The following is a 15,821-nucleotide window of genomic DNA, read 5'->3' on the forward strand; positions in this document are numbered from 1 at the left end:
TTTTGCATACCAGGGCCCAGCAACGTGGAATGAATTGCCCACATAACTTAAGACACAAAGACACAGTGATCCCATTCAAGAGTGCTCTTAAAACTCACTTATTTCGATTGCAAGAACAAACTTAAAGACCTAATAATGTTTCCTACCTTAAATATTCTCAGCATGTTTTTTCTCTGTTTTCTAATTTCATGGTGTTTGTGTTTGTAATCATATCATTATATGTTTTTTATCTTATAGGTGTTGTCTAATGTTGTAAAGCGCTTAGAGCTTCTAAAGTTTAGGCGCTATACAAAGTCCTCATTATTATTATTATTATTATATAGTACTAATATTAGTACCCCTACTCCTACCTTGTCACCCACAACAAATCAAGTTGAGGCTACAACATCGTGGCTAGGAGGCATATTAACTGGCTCGTGGTATTGATTGTACAAACTATGGTATGGTATGGTACATGCCTCACATCAATTTCAAGAATAAAAGTCTGAAACACCAAATTCAGAAATATATCATATCTTTAATTGTCAATCAATAATAGCTGATAAAGTCATATAGTCTTAATTTACGAAACCGTGCCACTTATGTTGCTGGATAAATCCCATGTGATTCTTTTTAGCATGCTACACGACGTGGAAGTAGCTACGATGATCTAATAGAGAATAGATTCCCCCAAATTCTACATGCAGGACTGTCTTTTTGTGGATGCTTATTTTCCTTTCTTTCTTTTAAATGTCAGTTTAAACGACAAATTCGATGTGAGAAAATATTCCTACTTTTATAAACTACAAAATAGTAAACACAAAACAAATACTAAAATCTTCATATTTTGAAGCTCCTTTAACCCAAATTTTCTTTTATCTGTCAATATTTGTTACATCCATAACAATTTAAAAAAACCCAAAGAAAACAAAAGTGAAAAACTTTTTGTATCCCTCTACAAGGAAAATAAACCAAAGCATTAATTTTGTCACTGTGTATTTCATATTATGTTTGCATCTATGCATGTATGTATGCATGTATGTATGAATGTATGTGTGTGTGCATATATGCGTGTCTGCATGTTGGCATGCATGGATATATGTATGATTATACAGAGTGCTATTCATAACTCAAAAACGTTACGAATCAAAGGTCATACCGTTTAATATCTTTTAACACATGAGTAAAATACATAAAATTATAATCATTTTTGCAATATATATATATATATATATATATATATATATATATATATATATATATATATATATATATATATATGCATGTGCACACACACACACAGATGAAAGCTTACTTACAAGAAAGATGTACAGTAAATAGTCCAATAATACAATTATACAAGCAAATGTGAATATGCTAAAATGTGAAATTGACAAAATGGTCAGAATAAGGTGGAAATAGTAGGTGAAAACAGAAGACCAAGTGGGTCTGACACTGCTCACCTTCCTGACCTCTGCTTTAACAGCATAATAAAGGATTTTTCAGATAACTCTGGGTCCAAAAAAAAGTTTTCTGTTGAAATTATCTCCAATGCTGCTGATTGCATATAGTTTGAAAACTGCTCTAATTTCAGCATCTTCATCCATATTTAATGGAATATCAGCATCATTTGTCCATTACTGAAAGTCCCTATGCCAGGATACTTTGTCACAAAGTAGGTCAAATTATATTCAGTGTTTTGTTTTAGACAAAGCTGTATGAGCTGTATAAACATTTTTCTACTTTAGGTAACATTGCTCATATCTAATTGTGGAAAAGCAGTTGTATCAATCTGAAAGTTGTTTAAATTAGAACACTTTCTGTCAAATTTGACCGAGTTTAAATGGTTATTTTGAATTTTTTCTTTCTTTTTACATTCACAGCAGCCGTGTATAATGGCAGATTGATTTGTACAGAATTAAAGCCCTTAATACTGATTTTCCATTCAGAGTAACAGCAGCCATACTTGATAGTGAATAAACATTTTTACCAATCTGAAAGCCCTAAATTCCGGAATGCTTTCTATCTTTGGTCAATTTCTGATGAGCAGTTTCAGTGAAGTTTGATCCTATTCTATTGAGTTGTTTTACCTTTTAAATGGTTTTCTGTTTTGTGTGGAAAGAGTGGCTACATTTGTACATGGATCCATATCATTTTGTACAAAAAGCCATTTATGCCAGGATGTTTTCTGTCAAATCTGGTAAAATTGTGTCAAATGGTTATTTCAAAGCAATCACTGAAGTTTATTCTTCTTTCATCTTTAGTAACTGCAGCTCATTTGAAAGCAGACTGGCATCATCTGTGGTCAAATTCTATTCAACAGAGAAAAGTTGATTAGAGATTTTATATTTTTAGTAATGGCAACCATATTTGATGGCTTACTGGCATAATTTGTATATAACTGAAAGCCTTTTATGTGAAGGCGCTCTGTGTTGAGTTTGGTTGAAATTGGTCTTGTGGTGAGAAGCTAAAACAATCTATTGACAGCTATCTGTCAAGTTTTTCTGCTTTTATTCAAAGTGATCATATTTGAATGGGTCAGCATCAGGCCAGGATGCTGTCAAGTTTATTCAAATTCTATTCAGCAGTTTTGGTCATTTGTAGTAATGGTGGCCATGTCTGAAGGCAGATTGGCGTCATCTGTACAGACTAAAAACTCTTCATGCCAGGTTGTTCTCTGCCACATTGGGTCAAAATTGGACTAGTGGTTTTATACAAGTAGTTCAAAACAGTACATGCTGATAGATGTGCGATGGATGCAGGCCATACTATACGTTCACTTAACTTTATGTCCAGGTGCTCTAAAAAAACTTTATTATATTCTTGCTATTGCAAATTTTTTATCACATTCATGATACCATATGACTTTGCAATCCAGTGAATTGATTCAATTTGTAATGAATAATCATGTATGACAGCAGACTCCCTCTAGGGGAGATTACATTGTCATGTTGAAATGACTTAGTACATTGTATTTGATACTTGATTAGGTGGTCATTTCACTAAATTTCTCAGCATTACACTTCTACTCATGATTGAATTTATCTCATTAATGGTTAATGCTCAGTGAAAAATAAAATACTTAAAAATCAGCAATTAGAGAAAGAAATCAAGAGAATTCAACCTGTTTTAGACAGTTTGGAAAATTTAGAAACCAGTGCCAGAACATCAAACAGGCATTTTCAGACCATACAATGATGGTGAGCTTAAGCCTTTGTGTGACCAGATTTAGGCATCCTCTGCTCACAATAAATGTAAAATCAAATTGTTGGCTAAATCTAAATGAATTGCTGGCTAAATCTGCATACACAACAATGTATGTTGTGAAACTTCTGAATGGTTCTTTTTTTCTGTAACTACTGATCTGATCTAGAATTGAAAAAAAAATTGACATCGAAAAGATGAATTAAATTCTGCATTAATTATCTTCCAATATAAATAATTATTGCAAAATTACAGCTATGATGCAAAAAGTTGCATTATGTAGCAATCTGCCTACATGTGGTATGCAGAAGGCCAGTAATGCAATGTGCTGAAGTCCATCAACTAATGAGGTGTTTTTTTTTTCTTTAGAAGGTGACACAGTTGTCAGGTTTTTAAAACATGTCCATATTTAAGAGATCAAATGAGACCAAAACACAAATATGAAATATCCCAGAGGAACTGTTTAAATACTAAAATTTACAAAAGTACTGGATATAACAATCTGTTCTTGAGTGTCTGCAGAATACAATGACAATATGCTGTACAATTCTACTGTCAAAAAAATACTTGGACAGTAGTGATTAAAGCATGACTTAAGGATGTAAATTTTATTCCCATTAAAATATTCACAAGTATTATATAATTGTAGCATCTTATACTTGACAAACTTGCTGACTCAACTGTATCCTAATGTGGAAATACTCCGCATTCACAAGACTCAATGAACAGAGCACTCCAATTTAGGTAAACAGAATCTTACTTATAAGTAAACACTACAACATCATACTCTGCATACAGGTAATTAACTTTCTCAATCTGCATACTAAAGTGATACAAGTAAAAGACAACACAACTCCCTGCACATGAATAACAGTTTGAGAATTTGATGACTAGTTAAAACAATCAAAATGATACAATATATTTGATCCTGATGTGAGAAATCAAGCTAAACAATTTACTGTATAACAAGTTATTTCCACAGGGCTGAAATTTCTTGCTCAATTGTATAAAATTTTCTTGTTTTAATTTTGTGTGGCTGCCTTTTGAACATTATTCTCCAAATTCAAATTTATAACTATAAGGCCTATTTATTTAGTCAAAAACAAAGTAGGGTTAGATAGGTCTGATAAAGTTATGACTGTTTTGTTAATTACACAAGTGTTAAGAGCATAGTAACAGAAACCTGGTATTAAGATTACAAATGTACAAATTTAGACCATAAAAATGCAACCTACCATATATACTCACTTATAAGTCTAGTCCAACTACAAACTACAGAGACCCAGATTGGCTGGCACAGTAAACAGTTTGTTGGGAATAATTAGTATAACAGATCTGCTGGTGCATTATGAAATGGTAGATTAAGGTCCATGTTGTTTGCAGCTGGACTCGAATGCAAATATAATATATGGCGCCACACATATGAGTTCAGATGAATGTAAATGTTCACACATGTATATTACCTCCAGGGGCATTCTGAATGAAATGAACCAGACTGAACTCTAGCACAGTCTTGAGAATAACTGAGGTTGAGCATTTACCAATACAGTGCACAAGATGTATTATCTACACTCCCAGGTAGTGAAATTACAATTACTTTTCTGTATATATATGGCTCAATATCCTCTGCAATTCTCTTCTAGGTACAAGTCATTCATAAGCTTCTTTTTACAGGTAGATGCCAATATTATTTCTTGTAGGAAACATGTACCAGTTGCTTTGTTTCTGACTGCACACACTGAATAACTTTGAATGCACCTGCATTTACATATTGCCTAAGTTGGTACAAAAGTAGGTTAAATCTGTCTCATCTTATTAGCACTAGGTATTTGCCCCAATTCACATCATAGTTATGTAATTAAAACAAGAGCTTCTACAACAATTCACTTCACAACTGTAATTAACACATGATCCTTGCTACCATCCACTTCACAACTGTGTAATTAACACTATATCTGTGCTACCATCCACTTCACAACTGTGTAATTAACAGTAGATCTTTGCTACCATATCAGAATTGTGTCATTAACATTAGATGTTTGCTACAGTCTACCTGACAAATGGCATTAACACTATATCTTTGCTACAGTCCACTTAACTGTGGCATTAACATATCTTTGCTGTAGACCACCTGACAGTGTAATTAACACAAGATCTTTGCTACAATAAACTTCCCAATTGTGTAATTAACACTAGATTTTTGCTGCAATTCACTTCACAACTGTCTAATAACATGAAGCTCATAGCATTTTTTTATTCACTTCACAACTGTCTAATTACATTTCACAACATCAAAAAATGCTATGAGCTTCATGTTGTCTATTTTCATTTAAATTCCAAATTAAATTTAAAAAATACATACAAGTCCCTTTAAAATAAAAGACAAAAGTCTTTAACATTTATTACAATTTTCATAAATGTTTTGCTGAAGAGTGATTTATTGCTTAGATAAAAACCCTAAGAAAATAACCCACAATACAGTGTTAAGTTTTGCTAAATACAGTAAATGATACAATGCTAATGGCCATGTGAAGCAAACATACAAGTTGTAATGGTCCCTCTTCAAGCACACACAAGGAACTCTACTGATATATACTGCTCAACATTTAATAGGAATAATACGGAAAAAAAAATATCAAAAGTCAATGTAGATTTATGTCATTAATGAAGGGGTACCAAATGTCACTACTAGTCTCATACATATTACCTGTCACTTACTGTTACAATTTCAGGTACTGCAGTCCCAAACAAATAGATGGGAGCTAATCTTTTTTATATTATTATGAAGGCTTTTCTATCCTTACTGAATGCCAGGCAGTATATGTGGATTGTCCTGACTGGTTTTAAGAATGCATAACACTAGTGTAACATCAATATCACGTAAGCCACCAATAAAACAGCAAGAGCATGCAAATGCAACACAAGCAGGTAATAAACCTGTGGAGAGATGGAGAGAAAATATACAGTTGTGACCAGTGCAGTATGTTCTTTGGATTTTATTGGTAACTTGTTTGTCACTGGTGCTGCAGGGGTGTTACTAGTGGTTTACAATCATATCTGCCATTCAATAAACAAAAAATATTTAATAACAGAAAACAATAGCTGGTTGCCCTGATCACTGCTTACACACTGTATACAAAACTGTACATATTCCATGCTGGAACTAAAGTCAATGTGACCTAATTCTCTAGAATGTTTCAGAACAAAGCAAGGAATGTCTTCCTTAGTTTACATGAAATGTTACGCCTAGAGAGGTAGAAATGTGAGACACTGAACTTTATATACAAACATTAATTTATTGATATGTAGGTGTGACTTTTCACGTAACATAGCTGGAATGAAGATACAATTACATACTTGATGTCCAAAGCCATTTTAGGAACACAGACATAAGAAAGTTTAAAAAACAATTGATTTGGTAAAGGCTTCTTCCTTCCAATGTTTTAATTGTACATATGGATAAATATATAAGATTTACTGCTTTCATTAAAAAAAAGACATTTTTAAAACAGTTTGTGGCTCAAGAACACATTTAAGCTGCAATTTAGATTCCTTGAAGTCAAAATGCTATCTCAACAGAATCATAGCAGATTAATAAGCTAGAAATGATGCAGAAATTGACATAATTACATGATTTTTCAGCATTTTTACATATAATAAAAATGTATAAAAATGTAAGTTAAAAGTGTACATCTTTTTGTTAGCAACATGCAATTTTATCTGTATTATACAAAAACTAATCATATAGATGGTTTGATTTTCACTTCTGAAAAAATAGGGCTCCTACTGTTGTTCCATTTGACTTAATCTCTTCTGTTATTCTGAATGAAGCAAGCAATACAGACCAGTGCATTTTGCTGGCTTTAAAAATCAACTGCATCTTGTACTATTATGTTTGTAGACATGGAGGACACTATAGGTCATTTCTATTAAACAATTTAGTATTATAATAAAGTGATGTTAGATACAGATTAGATCAAAATGGCAGCAAGAGCTACAGCAACATATTTCTTGCAGTATTGACTTTTTAGCACACATCATTCATGTTTGATGTTGGTACTGCTTAGAGCGAAGCAGTCACTTTGAGCCAATGAAGCTGATGTAGGTGTAGCTCCAGATGATGTAATCTGGTGACATTCTGCATTTGCCATTTGTTTGTGTTCAACTAAGAGAATGGAGTCAGGGCATCATGCCCAAAGCTGATTTTGATATGACATTTTCACTTGCCAAATATGGATTTTGAGGGTCCACAGGTACAGTAATTTATTATATCATATGTTCAATGTAGGCTCAATTTGATTAGATGTGAACACAAGAAAGCTAAATAAAGGACATGTGTTAGTACTTTTTTCAAATTTGGTAAAATGTCTGACTTTGATTTCTAATTTTGATTCTACTGGATCTGATCTCATTTTTCAGAAGAGACTAAAATCAACTGAGTCAATTCTCTTTTTTAAATGACAGCTCTTGAATAACCTCTTGCATACACATGGAAAACTCACCATTACCCATCATTCTAGGTCTACTAGCATCATGAAGGAGACCTAGCTATGATAGGAAATGGTAAATTTTCCAGATTGATACAAGAGGTCATTCAAGAGTTGCCATTAGCATATAAAATGCTTCATGATACCATGTCAAAGCATTGTGACATCGTACAGGTAATAATATTCAACAGTTTATCACACATTATACTGCCATAATTTTTCTTATTCAATTAATGAGAAAGGGTGATAGAAAATTCACAGACACACACTATAATTTGTAACTCAGTCCAGGAGTTTGGGTTTCATGAAAATAAAAATTGTTACAGAGGAGGAAAGGGGAAATCATTTTCTCTGCTTAAAAAAAATAATTACAAGATGCATTGATAATAAAAAGCTGGATTATTTATGTCACCACAATGCCCTCTGCAAATCTTTGAGCACAATACTATTACATAGCAGTGAAGCAACTGTCAATCCATATACCTTAAAATCACAATTTGCAATGTCAAGAAATTGTCATTACATCAGGTGAGGAAACTAAACTGTCAAAAGTATTTTTCTTTGCATAAACAATTATGCATACTAATACATCTAGTGTCATTAATTTATGACAATTTCCTATTGTGAACATAATGTATTTAAAAAAATCTTGTGAATGTTTAATGACACTGAAATATAATGATTTACAGTAACATTCTTGCAAAGGACACTCAACATTTAAGTATAGCCCTGTTGGCAACATATTGGCCTATTGCTTTTTAACCTCCATATCTTTTCTTCAAAGCCAGAGATATCAAAATCCAATTGTAATTACTACGTTTCCACTGGTCAAAAATGTGTTTAAAACCTTTGATGCTGTAAGAATGACATTTATGAGGGAATGTAAAGCTTTTATGTTGAGCCATTGGTAATTACTTTTGCAAGAATATTTATTTAACACTGCAAGTAAAACAAAAAAGAATCATTAAAAATCAATGTGATATTATTGTTCACCATGCATCTGCTGTTGTGTGTATATAGGGTTCTCCACCTATTCCAACCCAGACTTTACAGAGATTCAAACTTAAGATCCTTGAATTAGAAAACTCATCTGAACAAAATGGAGTCCCAAAAGGATCTCCATTTTTTCTCAACAAATATGCAGGTAAATTACTGACTTGGCTGAAATTTTGGATTCAGTGATTGGTAATAGAGCTGAGGCCCATCGTTTTTGTGGAGGAAAACAGATTAAATTGAAGAAAAAACGTTTCAAATGTAAACCGCTAAAATTCTGAATTGTGCAGGTATTAAACTATTCATGTAAAGACAGGTATATTTTGACTCTTACCACCCATAAAATGCCCTGCATATTTGTGATAAAGTAATGAGATGAAATGATAAGAAAAATATATCAATATCTGATATGTTTAAGCAAGGACATTGTGATTTAATATATGTGAAAGTTCTCATAGGGCCACAAAGTCGTAGTCCTGATACAGTATAATGTCAACCTGAGTATCTTTTGAACCTGGCAGTATGCTTTGCACCAGTGCCGATGTGCTACAATGTTTAACACTATCCTTTCAACATAATTCTGTTAAATAAATAGTTACTAACCTGAACCCTAACCTAAGCCATTGAAAGACATCTTTTCTTACGGTTTCTATTCATGTTATTTGGATAATCTGGGATAAGTACACACTGCTCAAACATCTATTTACTGTATTTCACATGGCTCAGTACACAATGCAGGTTCAGAGTTTTTAGTTATACTATCCTGTGATCATTGAGTGATGTCATCTGCAGTTTTATTAATTTCTCATTTTCACTTAGAGTGAGAGCTGTAAAAATCTTATTATCTCATTTTCACCATCAGACTGAAATCTTTAAAAATCTTATTAATTTCTCATTTTCACTATCAGATTGAAATCTGTAAAATGCATTATTGTTCAAGTCTGTTACATCCTAATGTATGATTATGAAGAAGAAAAAAGAATGTTACCCAGCAGCAAGTTACCCCCATTCTGAGAGTTTGCCAATTCAGGATCTGATACTGAACTGAAGAAAAAAAGTTCTAGTTTTAGCAATGAACGGAAGACCTGTTCTCCTTGTATGGAAATTGTCACACTGTGTGATTATGACTTCCATATTGTTCTCTTCTGGTTTACTTAGCAATGGGAGGGGTTGGGGTGTGGATAGGGTAGGACTAAATTGGAAACTACGGTGTGATCAGATTTTCAAATCTTCCATTATTTTACTTTTTACTGAGTTGCTGTTACTGTTATTGTTGCATTTTCTGGAATAGGTATGTGCTCAGAAAGATTTTATGAATGAAAATTTTCTTGACTGATGAAGTTTCAACTAATGCAACACCAGATATGAATCAGCTTGACTGATGAAGTTTCAACTAATGCAACACCAGGTAGGAATCAACTTGACTGATGAAGTTTCAAATAATGCAACACCAGGTATGAATCAGCTTGATTGATGAAGTTACAAGTCAAAGGATGAAGTTGGTTCATACATGAGGCAGGTTCAAATAAAGGCGTGATGACATTGTTGTTCACATTAGTTAGGATTTTCACAATTTGACTGGCTCTAAATTCATTAAATGTTGACACTGCCTGCCAATTTCATTGAGCATGGGGACAGCTGGTCACATTTGTTCATATATAAAATGATGACTATCCGAACCAACAGGCATCTAAGTTGAATCTTACCACTCTTAAGCCACTGTGACAATGACAAAACGGTCAAAAAGTAATTGATGATGCAACTTTATGAACGGTGTTCTAATGCACAGAACAAACACATGTACTTTAATAACCAGTCAGCTAGGTGTTGTTGATTTCATCAACTGCCTTTGATGCTGAGTGTAAGTGATTGATCTAGAAGGGTGTTTGACTTGTGCTCATGTAGGTACTACTATGATTTTAACAACTGAAATGACTCGTTTGTTGATGGCACAGTTTCATTCAGTTGTACTCCTTTCTTAGGGTACTTGTAGAGTTTATTCCATGAAATAAATGTACACATGAATATGAAAACTTTGACAGGCAAAACCATGAATTGTGCCCACCAAAAAATGTTTTAAATTGAAAAAAAAAACCCACCAAAATTGAAACATATGAAAATAAATGACACTACAGTAACATATTCTGATCAACCTAATGCAGATAATACCAGAGGAATTTTGGTCTATCCAAAGTAAGAAAAGGGGCAACTTTTATCTTTAGATTTTACTAGTTTTACAAATATTAAAAAAATGGAATGTGTTTTCATTTACATATATTTTCTAACAGTAAGCAACTCCTTTGCAATCTGAATAAATATTACCAGTGCATTCTATGGGCAATTTGTTCTAATGAATGCCTTATATAATTATTTGGGTAGTTTTTCAGTATTTTATACATCCAAGAATAAATATTGTGTATCACCTTCTTTAAGATTGCGAAATGACATTTGTCAACTGTGAAAAGATAAGTGTTCTGAAGAATAAACCTGGAATTTCTTACATTCAAAGACAGTAACAAAATTATGGCTTGATAAAAGGATGTACATATAAATCTGGGAAATAAATAACACCATGTAAACATATATATTTCATGGATTTCTTTTTAACTTTTGTGATGAGAGTACAGATTTTAAAAACACCATTTGTAATGCTACCATGCCTGAACCATGATGCTATCAATAATTCCTAGCAAATCTACTGACTAAATAAAAAATCAAACATGCTTCAACATGAAAAAAATTTCATAAATAATTGGATGCATTAATACAAAGGTCTTTTTTACTCAACAAAGGAAATCAAAATTGGAAAAGTGATAGCAGTTTTTTAATCTTACCTTCTATTGCCTGAGCAGATGAAAACTTCTCTAAAAATGCATAGTAGCTGCCTGCGAAGAAGCATTTTTGCTATATTTGTCCTTTCCAAAATATATCTTGCAGGCATTCATGAAACTATAACTTCCTCAAACTAAATAAACATAGTTCTGAAAAATATTGGGAGAAACAGCAAATATCTTAATGTACCTTAAATCTAATAGTGTTACCTATGTATGAAATGAAATGCAATCTGATTAAAACATTCAGAAAATCTGAATTCCGTTGGTTTGCCCTTTTTTTTAAAATTCCATTTTTTATGGACAGAAAAGTTCTAGATTTAGATATCTAAAATATTGATGGAAATAAAACTTGAAAGAGTTTCAGAAATAAAGCATATTGGGTTATATGTAGATATTTCTTTTTAAATCAGGAACTAAAAATACAAAATATAAATTTAAAATAATTAATGATTAATGACACTTAATAAATGAAATGTCAAAGAATAATAAAAATATGTTTCAGACATTTTAATACTGCAGTACTATTTTAAGGAATTCTTGTTACTCTGTTCAGCAATGAGACAATATCGCAAATTCATTCACAAGATTGCATACATTACATAGTTTTATAATCTTATTACTATTTATTTCATTATTTTTATTTTCAATTTTTATTCAGTTTAAAAGTCACATATTATTCAGTTTAATCCATAAGGTTTTATTATTTCTCTACTTGGAAAACTTGTTTTATTGAAAAATTTTAATCCTGTATTGTAAAATTAAATTAAGAAAATCAGTTTTACATTTTTTCTTGTTTGAGGAGAACTTTGCATAAACACCAAACATCAATTACGTCTTGTGGATTTTCTACAAAATTTCATCATGGATATAAAAACAGTGGAGTGATACAGCAAAAAGAAAACTAAAATGGAAACAGAAGAAAAATGGAGGAGAGTTCATTCAAACTCTCAAGTACACTGGGTAAAATAGAACCATTTTATAAAGCATTATGATACCTTTATGGAAATACCTTCACAAGTTCAAAGAAGAAATTTATTTAATAATGGTGCTAGAAAAAAAAGCAACTTGGGTAATGCTTTAGTCAAAAATACATTATTTCAACTGAATCCTAAATAATGCATTGACATGCACATGTCATTTGGTGAACAAGGTATTGTAATGGTAGCTAGTGTTTTTGAAGTGCTTTTCCAATTACTGGCAGAAAGGTCCTAGTTTGCTGCAATTACCTAAAATCAGAAATTCTCAGTAGTCCTCACTGGTAGCTTCCCTAGCACTGACAGGAAGACTGGTGAGAATGTCATTGTTCTGTTTAAGTAATGGTAGCTCTATTTGATAGCAGATCAGAATGTTTCCTGTCAAATTTGGTATTATTCAAATGAGTGGTTTTGAGAAGTCATTTAAAGTTTCTCATATTTTTAGCAACAGTGGCCATATTTGATGGCTGAGTGGCCTCACTTATACAAATTTCAAAGCGTTTCATGCCACAGTGCTTTCTGTCAAGTTGGGTCAGATTCAAGTATGTAGTTTTGGAGAAGTTGTTACTAAAGTTGTCTAATTCTGTAACTGTTACAGTTACATATATTGTTAGTAATGGTGGCCACATTTGAATGGGGATTGGCATAAGTTTTATAAACTTGAAAATCTTCCTGTCAGGATGTTTTTTGTCAAATTTGTTAAAAGTTCTGTTCTTTGTTTATGTATAAGATGTCATTAGCTCTGCCATAATAATGTGCCAAATTTGGTCTAGTGATTTTTGAGAAGTTTATAATATCGACAGCTAACAAAAGACAAGGGACAGCACATGCTGGATTCAGGGCCTCAACATAAGCTCACTTGGCCTTATTGCCAGATGAGCTAAAAACCTGGTAGCCCAACTTAAATGTAGTATCCCAAAGAAGGCACTTCATTATGAAATAGACTTTCCCCGTTTCATTCAACAAGTCATGGAAAAATATTCTCCATGGTAAATTATATTAATAGTTATATCTGAATAAAGTGTAGAACAGGCATATGTGGTAGTCAACTATCCAAATTCAATATATATTAGCCCTGATCCAGCATTATGTTAGTCCCTTGAGCTTTGGGCAAAAGATCTGCATGACTGTTTCTGAACTTAAGGCCCATCAAAAAATATTTCATCATTCATGTTCCATCTAATTATTAAAAAAAAAAAAACTCCCTTTTGCATGGAAATATGACTGAAAACTTTATATATCACAAGTAAAGCAGTGCATAGTGCATCACAGATTGGTATGAGAATTATATGTATATTTATCTCCTATTTCTTGGAACATTTTGATAAGATTCTCTAGGCCAAATAAATAGCCTTGATCAGGCCCAGTGTGAATGGCAGTATCCTCTCTAAATCCCAGGTGAGTGGAGTGTGCAAAATCGATCATTCTTATTTCTACTTGAGCTGACTCCCTAAGAAGTCCAGTCTGAGAGGTTGTACGATTTCCCTGCCCTACAAATTCTGTTTGTGAAGAAACGATACTTGTAATTTCCCCCGAAAACTCATTTTTTGAGGAGGCAAAGTCATTGGTTCTCTCCTCCGTATATTCAGTATGTGAGGAGGACAATACATGAGGCTTTTCCCCTTGATTTTCACTCTTCTCAGAAGATGGAAGAGTGCTTCTGCTTGCTGGAAAGTTCTCTGGTGCCAAGACACCTTCAGTCTGTGTTCTCATAATATCACTAACATGTAAATTGTTCTCTGAATGTTTTCGATTCTGGTCCTGATTTAATGCATCTTTCATGGACTTGTTCTGTCCATCATACATAATAAGAAGAGAACTGGAATAGAACCTAAATGAATCCTGTTTATGAATAATGCTCCCAAGACATTTCAGTTGTTGCACAATTGTTCCAATTAAGTCAACTCTCAGTTCTTGACCATTGTTTAGAAACTGGTAGAGAGAATCCTTAAATCCTTCCACAGAAAGACTGCGCCCAAAGTATTTGTTGTGACATACAAATCTTCCAGTATTTAGTTGATACACCTGCAATAATAATAATAATAATAATAGTAAGAAGAATAATAATGATAATAACTAGAGGAATAGTGATCAATTTTTTGTACATAAATACATATCTGCCTATCCCTCACCCTATCACAACATGACTAGTGGAGATCAAACAAAAAAGGGCATAATCCTTCCCAAATATTGTTTGTACAATGATTTGCAAATATGAGTATCTTTTAATAATAATAATAATAATAATAATAATAATGATAATAATAATAATGATAATAAAACTGCAAGAAGAACTGAATTCCTACTCTCTTGCTCATAACTTAACTAATCCAAGTTTGTAATAATACCAACCTATTTGCCAAATTTTGATAAAAAAAACATGGCATCTAAGATCTAGAAAGGTAACAAGCTCAGCCAATAAGATCATCTTTTAAATGTGCACAGATCTCAAAGAATTATACGACCTAAGACAATAATGAAAGCTTATTTACCAACTTTAAGAAATTCAGTCTCAGACTGTTAACAAGCTCAGACAATGACATACAAGTTTACCTCAAATATGATTAGATTTTGCTCATGATCAAAGTCATCCAACATCTTGGTACAAGCCTATTGCCAAGTTTAAACAAAATCCTATGAAAAATAGAGTTCCTTCTCAAACAGATGCGTGATTTCAAGCTCACAATACTGATGCAAATCTTGAACAATAATACTGTATTTACCTTAAGAATGATTCAAATAGGGCCAGAAAAACCATCTCTTACATAGTATGAAATCAATCAGTGGCAAGATCACCATATTAAAATACAGGTCTTGCTCATAATGAACCATAATGGATATTCTTACCAAGTTTGAGAAGAATCTGTGTAAATTGATGACAAACTCAGTCAGATGCAAGATCATCTCACACATCTTGTTCATAATTGTACCCATGTGATCCTGATGAGCTGAGTACCTTGATCAAGTTTTAATTCAAACAGATGCAAGATCATCTCACACATCTTGTTCATAATTGTACCCATGTGATCCTGATGAGCTGAGTACCTTGATCAAGTTTTAATCCAAACAGATGCAAGATCATCTCATTTGTATGTGTAGGTGGTCCTATGAAACTCGTACAAGATCCTGATCATTTAAGCTTATACTCCTTGTATCATCAAAACTAGATTTGAAATACAGCCTCCACACAACAAATTCAGCCACGCAAGATTGCTTCAATAATATGCATGAATCTGACTCAGTACTGAATTCCTCTAAGAACTTGACTCAAGCCCACATTTCAAGCTTAATCAAAATTGGATGAAAAATATGGTTCCCAGAGTGTTAATTTCAGCCAATCAGATGCAAGA

The 15,821-nt window shown here is 32.7% G+C and overlaps 1 protein-coding gene across 1 annotated transcript in view; it reads right to left on the minus strand.

The window, feature by feature from the left end:
• Positions 1-1,125: 1,125 nt before the first annotated feature.
• The window catches only part of LOC149807102 (inositol hexakisphosphate kinase 1-like), a 63,427-nt gene continuing 48,731 nt past the window's right edge, over positions 1,126-15,821 (minus strand). Inside the window, exon 6 of the mRNA XM_089961986.1 lies at positions 1,126-14,496. Coding sequence (XP_089818112.1) covers positions 13,738-14,496 — 759 coding nt within the window. The 3' untranslated portion in view covers positions 1,126-13,737. The remainder of the gene's footprint in view (positions 14,497-15,821) is intronic.

The sequence above is a fragment of the Sinohyriopsis cumingii genome, chromosome 1 (genome assembly GCF_028554795.1).
Source record: "Sinohyriopsis cumingii isolate HCF-2022 chromosome 1, ASM2855479v2, whole genome shotgun sequence".
Taxonomy (NCBI): domain Eukaryota; kingdom Metazoa; phylum Mollusca; class Bivalvia; order Unionida; family Unionidae; genus Sinohyriopsis; species Sinohyriopsis cumingii.